Here is a 10,870-nt window from a genome sequence, read left to right as displayed (position 1 = left end):
TCTAAGGAGTAAGCATCTTTTAATTTCATGGCTGCAATCACCATCTGAGGTGATTTTGGAGCCCAAAAAATGAAGTCTGACACTGTTTCCACTGATTCCCCATCTATTTCCCATGAGGTGATGGGACCGGATGCCATGATCTTCATTTTCTGAATGTTGAGCTTTAAGCCAACTTTTTCACTCTCCTCTTTCACTTTCATCAAGAGGCTTTTGAGTTCCTCTTCACTTTCTGCCATAAGGGTGGTGTCATCTGCATATCTGAGGTTATTGATGTTTCACCCGGCAATCTTGATTCCAGCTTGTACTTCTTCCAGTCCAGCGTTTCTCATGATGGACTCTGCATAGAAGTTAAATGAGCAAGGTGACAATATACAGCCTTGATGTACTCCTTTTCTTATTTGGAACCAGTCTGTTGTTCCATGTCCAGTTCTAACTGTTGCTTCCTAACTTGCATACAGATTTCTCAAGAGGCAGGTCAGGTGGTCTGGTACTCCCATCTCTTTCAGAATTTTCCACAGTTTATTGTGATCCACACAGTCAAAGGCTTTGGCATAGTCAATAAAGCAGGAATAGATGTTTTTCTGGAACTCTCTTGCTTTTTCAATGATCCAGCGGATGTTGGCAATTTGATCTCTGGTTCCTCTGCCTTTTCTAAAACCAGCTTGAACATCAGGAAGTTCATGGTTCATGTACTGCTGAAGCCTGGCTTGGAGAATTTTGAGCATTACTTTACTAGCATGTGAGATGAGTGCAATTGTGCGGTAGTTTGAGCATTCTTTGGCATTGCCTTTCTTTGGAATTGGAATGAAGACTGACATTTTCCAGAAAGGCCCTTAAATTAAATGTCTAATAATTCTGACATCATTGGGAATTTGGATTGTTCAGGAAGCATTTAAAAATAAACACATGAATTTAGAACCTTTTGATACTCACTTCAGTGATGATCTATTCATAGAAATAAAGGAAATAAAACTCAGTCTCTGCTATATTATTGGAGCCAATCTATAAATAGAACTATCATTCTGTACCTCAGTAAAGTGATAGGCTAGACTGAAACATGTTTCTTTCTCAGAGATTAACATCTCAATCCCAATAAAATTTCATATCAAATAAACTATACTTTAAGTAAGTCTCTAATCCATTAAGTGAGGTTTTCTAAATTATCTTAACCCAACAATCAGGTTAGATATATCAAAAAAATTGATGGAAATTTAAGATTTCCACCTTTAAAAAGTCAACAAATTTTATACCAACTTGATAAATCTGAAGTCATTTAGCCTGTTAAATCAAAATCACTTACTGCTAATGATGATGTGCTAGCCAGACGACTCATTACATGCTTCTCATTGCTAGAAGGACTTCTTCCCTCTGCTGAACTTTGGGATGTCATAAGAGCCCTTCGGAGAGCTCTTTTTGGAGTTTTGGAGAAAGAGAATGCTCTTGTAACCTAGAATTAAAACAAGATACAATTAATTTAAAAACCTAGATAAATTTAATATATAATTGATTAGAACAATTAGAACAATTATATGTAAAACAAACCCAAATTCACATTAGAAGTTTTTCTATAAAAAATAAGGAGGAATTCTGCCATATACTTTTTTCTATAAAAAGTATCTGAAAGAATGAGAATCTCTGGACAAAGCAGTGAAAATGTAGTATATTGTGGATTATTCCATCTTGCATTCATAGAACACTAGTCCAGCAGGAGAAAGTAGGAGGGAAAATTTGGCATGAGAAGAAACCTTGGTATTGTCTAATTCTGCTATAATTCAGTTGTGAGATCATTGATCCAAAGCCACTTAAACCTCAATTTAATTGAAAACAGGTAGGACTTTATTTGAATCACCATTGTTAATGTTTATCTACTATATATCATTCATGTTAAATGCAGAGATACAATGATGATTAAAGTAGGCAAAGAAAACAACAATCAAACACTTATAAACTGAACAACAGACTCTGGCTATAAATTTACCTATAAAATTAAAACTCTAATTCTACTTTTAAAAAACCTATTACCAACATTCTTGTATAGTCCTGAACAACCTCGATAAGGTAAGGTAAGTAGGAAAGTTATCTTCATCATTAGAAGTCTGAAACTTACTATGGTAAGGAACAGATCCGAGGTATCCTGACTCTATGGTGTGCCCTTTGCTGAAAAATATCTAAGGCAATTTCTAACATGAATGCACATATACTTAAAACACCATCAGAAATATCATAGTTAACTAGAATGGGAAGGGTAAAAGCTGTTACAATTACTGTGCCAAGGAATTTGCTAAGTTTAACTATTATCTCTGCAGGCCATTTCCTAAAACCAAAAAACAACTTTGTTTTATTGAAAAATACATTTTGGAGACACAGTGAATAATAATGCCACTGAGATTTACCTTTTTTGAAGTCTTTTTTATTGCCCTAGATGCTCTACTCAAGGTACTGTCCATATCTTTTGTATTTACTTCAAAGGATTCTGGATCAGCAGTGTAAATAAGATTCTCCTGTTGAAAATTAATATTAACTTTTAAAATAATAAAATAAAAATACACAGCTGTTCCTAAAATCAAACCTATAAGAACTTACGTGCACACACAGGTGCTTATATAAATCAAACTACTCAAGATTTTTGCTATTTTTTACAATGCATATGTGAGTATACAAATATTTTCTCTTCAACATGGCAAAAGTTCTCAAAAGACACCAAATCAGGGCATTTTAAAATGTACTATTTGAAATGTAAGAGAGAGTTCAACTAAAGTCCCTGAATATCTGAATTTATAAACATTTATAAACATTTTTTAGTAACAAAATTTTATAACTGGGAAGAATTTTGTGGCTTAAAATAGTATAAATTAGGATATAGATTTAATGTTTGCTGCCACCTTGTGGTTAATCTTACTTTATGAAATACTTTCATTAATTGTTTATATTCCAGTTCTAGAATTATGGCTAGTAATTCAATAGATTTTATTTTCAGCATTTTTCCATTACTGTTTATACTTCAGAATCATAGTTATAAATTTATAAAAGACTGCAAAAGCCATCTAGTTGGACATTTTGATAAATTTAGGAATAATCTCTATAGTAGGAAATCACTATACTGCAGAGATCCATTTTATATATGGATGCCTAGCACTATGAGAAAAAATTCTTCCTTATAATGAACAGTTTTTTGGCTTTACAAAAAGCTGTCTCCATTATTTTCCTAGCCAGCATTCTGTTGTATGCACTAGTACTGTATTTCTTTCAATGAACCTTCGTGTGGAGCAATCCTTTATTTATAACAATATATTGTTGGCCCACAGAAATTAAAAAAAACAAACAAATCAAGGACCAGAGCACGATGGTGCAATAGAAAGACATGGAACTCACCTCCTTCCACAGACATATCTGTATGTACAATAAAGCTCACAGAATACCTGCTAAATGCTGGCAGAAGAGCTCATAAAACCAAAATGCAAGAAGATCACCAAATAACAGGGCAGGAGAAAAGAAAGAAAAGGGGAATTGGGATAGGATCTGTACCCCTGGGAGGGAGCTATGGAAGAGGAAATGTTCCTTGACACGGGACAATGCTTCACCAGCAGGGGAGATCAGTGTGGAGAGAAAGAGAGCTTCAGAGGCTTCAGAGAGAACACAGCAACTGGTCTGCGACAAGTAGAACAGAGGGAGACCTGCAAAGAAGGCCCAGGCCATCTCACTGCAATCCTCAGCCGGAGAGGCCTGTCTGCTGGTGCACACAGGTGCTCAGCTGTGTCCAACTCTTCGCAACCCTTTGCACTATAGCTTGCCAGGCTCCTTTGTCCATGGGATTTTCCAGGCAAGAATACTGGAGTGGGTTGTCACTTCCTTCTTGGGCAGATTTTCCTGACCCAGGGATTGAACCCAGGTCTCTTGTGTCTCCTGCACTGTAGGTGGATCCTTTACCTTCTGAGCCATCTGAGAAGGTCAGCTGCTAAAATCTGGGCTTCAGAGGACAGACCTGGGGTGAAGACTGGAGTTGCCTGCACGAAGACTGCCTGAAGGGGATTGGAGTGTGATCCAAGCTGGAATCTGGTACATGTGCAAAAAGGAGACTGGATCCGCCACTGAAGCCCCACTGTTAACTTGCAAGCTCAAAGAAAGGGTAGGGCACAGAATAGCAGCCTCATTCTCAGTGTGCTCACAACAGGCCCAGCTGCTCATTCACAGAGGCAAGGCTGCAATCCTAGCCAACTGCCAGTGGCCTTACAACTTAGAAAGCAGGGCTGAAACCTTAATGTCCCCATGGCTCATGAATTTATGTGCCTGAGATGGCTTGGTAAACTCAGTGCCTGTAGGACACTGGTGTAGATTACTGTGCTCCTGTGGCTGGAGCAGGTCTAGAGATAATAGGCTCTGCTAGCACTCACACACAGAGGGTCTGGGCTGACTCAGTAGCTCCTACAGCTATGGCGGGTCCAGGTGCTCAACCCAGCCATGTTGGTTCCAGTGCCTGACCTCAGTAGTTGTGTCAACAGATCTGTGCTATTAGCTTTGTGAGTAGAAGATCTGAGAGTTACCAGAGCTAACTATCTAAATCTCCACAGCTGAGGTGGGACCAAGGGGTGTGCTAAAAACTGTACTCTGTGAACCAGCACAATAGTGACAGGCAAAATCACAGAGTGCACTTTCCCGTAGACAAGTCCTTCCCCAATATTCATTGGGCGGCGTCTCTCCCAGTGGGAGCATTCCAGTCCTATTTACCTCACACTGGAGTTCAGAAACAGACCTGGGGCATCTATCCCAAAGCGGGGCAGACCCTGCCCCAGACAGAGTTGTAACAACCACAGAGCAAAGAGGAGGCCACACTCAACATCCAGTGCAGGCTCTGGTCATCATGGTAACAATCACACCCTTACCAAGGGGATAATGGGTAACACACAGAGAGGAAAATTATGGCAGGCATCCATACTAAAAACAGTCTTTGCTCAAAATTATTACACTCACAAAGGCTACACAGGGACACTCCCTCATTAAAAACTGCCTTTCCAGACCACGGTAGATAACTGTTTCTCCTTAATTCAGAGTCAGAGAAATAAAAGTAAAATGAAGAAGAGGAGGAACCACACAATTAAAAGACCAAGAGAATTCCCCTGAAAGAACAATGAAACAGATATCTCCAGTCTACCAGATCCTGAGTCCAAAAAGGAGATAATGAAAATACTGAAGGAGTTAAGAAATGATATGGACAGAAACAGAGATTACTGTAAAATAAAAAAGACTATATATATATATATATATATATATATATAAAGAGGAGTCAATCAAAAGTAGAAAACTCATTTGCTGAGACAAAAGCTGAACTAAAGGCAATCAACAGCAAGCTGGATAATGAAGAACTAATAAGTGATCTGGAAGACAGAATAGTGGAAATTACCAGACTAGAAGAGCAGACAGAAATACAAATTAAAAAATATATATATATATAGAAGACCTATGGAATAATATAAAGTATCCAGATCTGTGCATAATAGGAATCCCAGAAGGAAAACAAAAGAGAACAGGAATTTTAAAATATATTTGAAGAAATTATGGCTGAAAATGTCCCAAATTTAAGGAAGGAAACGGAAACCCATGTATAGGAAGGACAGAGGGTCCCAAACAAGATGAACCCAAACAGACCTACACCAAGATATATTATAACTAAAACAATAAAATTTAAAGATATAAAGAAGATTCTAAAGGCAGAAAGAAAACAAAGAGTTAATTTCAAAGGACGCCTCCCCCCATAAGGCTGTCAACTGGTATCTCTACCTACAGAAACTGAAGGCCAGAAGGGAGTGGCAGGATATATTTATTCAAAGTCTTACAAGGGAAAAGCCTGCAACCCAGGAAACTCTATACAGCAAGATTATCACTTAGAATAGGGAGAGATAAAGAACTTCTCAGACAAGCAAAAACTAAAAAGAATACAGCAACATTAAACTTATCCTAAAAGAAATATTCAAAGGTTTCTCTAAGTAGAATAAAGAAAAAAAAATCTACATGAAAGAGAAAATCACAATTGGAAAGAAAATCACTTACATAAACTAGTACACAAATTTAAAAAATAAAATAATTTTTTCTGAACGTAATGATAACTACCACTAACACCAAATGAGTAAATACAAAGATGTAAAAGAGGACATCAAAATCATAAAATGTGGGGAAAGAGAGTATAAAAATGTAGTTTTTTATTTTAAAGAATGTGTTTGAGCCTATATGACTATCAGTCTAGAGCAAGTCAATATAGTAGTGGGTTAACACACTTGACAGCCAGGGTAACCACAAATCAAAACCACGTAACAGGTTCACAAAAAGTAAAAGAAAAGAAAAAGCATAATACAAAAGAAAACCATCAAGGAAAACAGAAAGGAACAAAGAAGAAGTATAAACTCAACTGGAAAATAAGGCTTAAAATGGAAATAAATACATATCTATCAATAATTACCTTAAATGTCAATGGACTAAACACTCTAATAAAAAGACAATGGCAGACTGGATTTAAAAAAAAAAAAAAGCCTACAACCTGCTACCTATAAGAAACAGACCTTAGGGCCAATGACACACGGATTCAAAGTGATGAGACTGAAAAAGATATTTCATGCAAATGGAAACGACAACAAAGCAGATCTAGCAACGCTCATTCCAGACAAAACAGACTGTAAAACAAGTCATAAAGATAAAAAAGGACACTCTATAATGATAAAAGGGTCAATACAAGATGAAGATATTACATGCATTTAATACTTGTTAACATATGCAATATATGAGTGCCTAAATACAAAAAGCAAGTATTAACAGACATAAAGGAAGAAACCAACAGGAATACAACAGTAAAAGACTTTAACATCTCATTCACATCAACAGATATATCTTCCAGACAAAATGAAAAAGACAAGAGATCTTAAATGATACAATAAAAAGTTAGGCTTAATTGATATTTTCAGGACATTACATCCAAAAAATCAGAATAGATTGTTTATAAATGCACATAGATCAATCTCTAGGATTGACCACAGACTAGGACACAAAACAAGACTGAACAAATTTAAGAGGACAGAAATTATTTCAAGCATCTTTTCTGAACACAATAGCATGAAACTAGAGGTCAACCTTAGAGAAGAAAAAAAAAATATATGGAAACTAAAAAGCATGTTACTAAAAATATATATATATATATAATATATATATATATATATCAAAGAGTCAATGATGGAATCAAAGAGGAAATCAGAAGATACCTTGAAACTACTATATACTCTTGACAAAGGAGGCATGAGTACAGAATTGATGGGGGGAAAAAAAAGGTCTCTTCAATGTGGTGTTGGAAAAGCTGGACAGGTGCATATAAATCAAGGAAGTCAGAACAGTCTCTCACACCATACATAAACTCAATAAACACCATTCTCTTCTCCAGGAGATCATCCAGATCCAGGGATTGAACCTGGGTCTCCTGTACTGCAGACAGATTCTTTACCATCTGAGCCACCAGGGAAGCCCCAAATATGACACGATGAAACTCCTAGAAGAGAACATAGGCAAAAAATTCTGACATAAAAGTCCAGTTGTTTTCTTAGATCAGTCTCTCAAGGATACAGAAATAAGAGTAAAAAAAAGCAAATGGGACCTAATAAACTTAAAAGCTTTTCCACAGGAAAGGAAACCATAAAAAGAAAAGATAATCTACAGAATGGGAGAAACATTTGCAAACAATGTGCCCAACAAGGGATTAATTTCCAAAATATAGTAGCAGCTCATACAACTTAATAACAAGATAATAACTCAATCAGTAACTAAAGACCTAAATAAACACTTCTCCAAAGACATACAGATGGACAACAGAACATGAAAAAATGCTCAACATCACTCATTATTAGAAAAATGAAAATCAAAACTACAAAAAGGTACTGCCTCACACCAGAAGGAATGGCCATCATTAAGAAGTCTACAAATAACAAAGGCAGAGAGGGTAACAGTACTGAGGTTCCTTAAAACCCTGAAAATAAAAAAAAAAAACAATAAAAACAAACAAACAAAACCGAAAAAAACTTAAAATAGAGTTGCCATATGACCCAACAATCCCACTCCCAGGCATATATCCAAAGAAAACTATAATCCAAAAACATACAGGTACCCCAATGTTTATAGCAGCACAATTTACAAATTACAATAAATTTTACAGCAGCACAACTTATAATTTCCAAATCATGGAAGCAACATGATAGATGAATGGATAAAGAAGATGTGGAATAGATACACAATGGAATACTACTTGGCCATAAAAAATAGTTTAAGAATGCCATGCAGTAACATGGATGGACCTGAGATTATCATGGGCTTACCAGGTGGAACTAATGGTAAAGAATCCACCTACCAATGCAGGAGATGCAAGTTTGATCCCTGGGTTGGGAAGAGCCCCTGGGGTAGGAAATGGCACCCCACTCCAGTATTCTGGCTTGGGAAACCCCCTGATGGGCTACAGTCCATGAGGTCACTGAGAGCTGGACATGACTGAGCACACACATGCACACACACACAAAGATATCATATTAAGTGAAGTAAATCACAAAGACAAATACTATATAATATCACTTATATGTGGAATCTAAAATATGACACAAATTAAATTATTTATAAAACAGAAACAGACTCAAAGACATAGAAAACATAAGAACTTATCATTACCAAAGGGGAAAAGGCGTGGGGGAGGAATACATTAGGATTAGCAGATACAAACTACTATATATAAAATGGATAAACAACAAGGTCCTACTGTACAGCACATGGAACTATATTCAGTATCCTATAATAAACCATAATGGAAAAGAATACGAATATTTATGTATAACTGAATCACTTTGCTATATACCAGAAACTAACATACCACTGTAAAATAAACTAGACTTCAATTAAAAAAATTTTTTTAAGTCTCTTAATTTTTCTAAACAGTTATGTAACTATCCTTAATCAAGTATTTATAAATAATAATAATCATACCTCAATGTCTTTGAAGATCAGATTTAACTATAATAAACATTTTATTCCCACAGGAAATGTCCAAGGCAATCTACTATACTGAAAAGGGTCATCTATTTATACATTCTCCTCCATCTAATATATCATTTGTGCAAATATGAAGGGATCAATATCTATCATATATCCCTCCCATATATGATGAAGAAATCAAATTATCTTTTAATGGACCTAGACTTCATCCAAGATCTATCACAAGCTACCTGATTTTGATTTTCTCATATATCTTCACTTTAATCTGTACAGGATAAAAGGGATTATACATTTATAATGGCTTTTGATTTGAAGAGACTGCACTGATAAAACTGGATTGGCAACTTGCCTGACAGGAAAAGCAACTCACCATATTGCTCTCAATAAGATAAAAGAACAACAGAACAAAATATTCTCCCACAAACAGTAAAGTCAAAGAGCATAAATGAAAATGCAACTTTCAAAAGCTTCACTAAAGCAGAGCCACAGAAGTTCTAAGGCTATGAGGGCCTATCTGTAAGCTAGGGATTCAAAAAAATGTTGCACATGTCTATACTTTTAAACATCTTTTCCAAAACAACTTTTAAATCAGTTTTCCTCAATAAACACAAAACTAAAACTCTCCTGTATTCATAATTAACAAGTCATTAGAAACACACAGGTTTAGTATGTACATTTTCATGGAGTTTAAACTTTCATTACAATAGTAGTTTAAGAACTTACAGCATCTGCTTTACAAATGGTGTTGGCTACATGTCGACATAGCATCTTTAGCCAGTTTTCTTTTGGAAGTTCCTCTGATGTCATCTGGAAACTGAGCAGCACATTTGCTTGCTCTGTTGGTGGCCTCACAAGCAATGCAAAAGCATTATGGCAATCTAGGGTTCCAGAATAATCACAGACACTACAAGTTACTCCTTGGAAAATGACAGATTTAACACAAGTTTAGTTCCCTCAGAGCAAGAAAACTCCACTGAATTCTCTCTTCTCTACCCAGTAAATTATTTCTATCTCTATCTTTCCTGTTCCCTTAGTTTTTAATTGGACAAAGAGCAGCATCATATTATGTTGAAACATTGGAAAGAATAGGACATACCATGTGAGGAACCAACAATAATAATTTAATGTTGTTAGGTAAGCAGTACTTTCCATAACATTTAATATTTTCTTTAATGAAGCTTTAAAAAATTAGATCATTTCTTAGAATTCCAGAATTTACGTTTTTAAAGTGAAACTGTAAGCATAATTCAATAATTCAACCTACTTGAACTGAAAGAAATACTCAAATATTAAAACTGTTACAAAAGGTTTTATGATCAAGATGCTAAAACAGAACCTATTTTAAACAATGAAGTCTTCCAAAATTATCATCTAAAAAATATAGATGATTTAAGTAAATGCTCTATGTAGCCCTTAACAAATCCAATTTGACAACTGAGTAAAGAGAGCAATATAAGTTGCTATTCAGGTTTTCTTTGTTTCTCATAAACTGAAAGCTTTCCTTCATTAGAGGATAGGATCAGTGATAAAACCAGCTTACATGGTAAAAATATATGCCTAAACAAGCAAAATATTGCCAAGCATACATATCATTAGTTACTATTTTAAAAAATGATATTGCTTATGGTAGGTATAAACTTTTGCCAATTTCAAGCCTTCAAAGAACCCTCTCTTAACATTCACAAAGTTTAGAGTAAAAGCTTTCCTTAATACACATATGAGCCCACGTTGAGTCTACCATAGTTACTCATGCATATCTATTTCTGGCAATATCCTAAATGTATCCCTCACAATGCAGCCACTGGCAACAGGGAATGTTTGTTGGAAGATGTGGAAGCACAAGTAATAGACTACAACTGCT

At 35.6% G+C, this 10,870-nt stretch overlaps 1 protein-coding gene across 5 annotated transcripts in view; it reads right to left on the bottom strand.

Annotated features, from left to right (window-relative positions):
* The window catches only part of ECT2 (epithelial cell transforming 2), a 55,335-nt gene that overhangs the window by 3,407 nt on the left and 41,058 nt on the right, over positions 1-10,870 (bottom strand). For all 5 annotated transcript variants that reach the window (XM_040248871.1, XM_040248889.1, XM_040248899.1 and 2 more), the window contains 3 exons: positions 9,733-9,887; positions 2,394-2,501; positions 1,301-1,447 (listed from right to left, as the gene is read on the bottom strand). In XM_040248871.1, coding sequence (XP_040104805.1) covers positions 1,301-1,447; positions 2,394-2,501; positions 9,733-9,887 — 410 coding nt within the window. The remainder of the gene's footprint in view (positions 1-1,300; positions 1,448-2,393; positions 2,502-9,732; positions 9,888-10,870) is intronic.

Source organism: Oryx dammah, unplaced genomic scaffold, assembly GCF_014754425.2.
Source record: "Oryx dammah isolate SB20612 unplaced genomic scaffold, SCBI_Odam_1.1 HiC_scaffold_2, whole genome shotgun sequence".
NCBI classification, from domain to species: Eukaryota; Metazoa; Chordata; class Mammalia; order Artiodactyla; family Bovidae; genus Oryx; species Oryx dammah.
The sequence above is the reverse complement of the archived record's forward strand: the minus strand, read 5'-3'. Positions and strand labels throughout refer to the sequence as shown.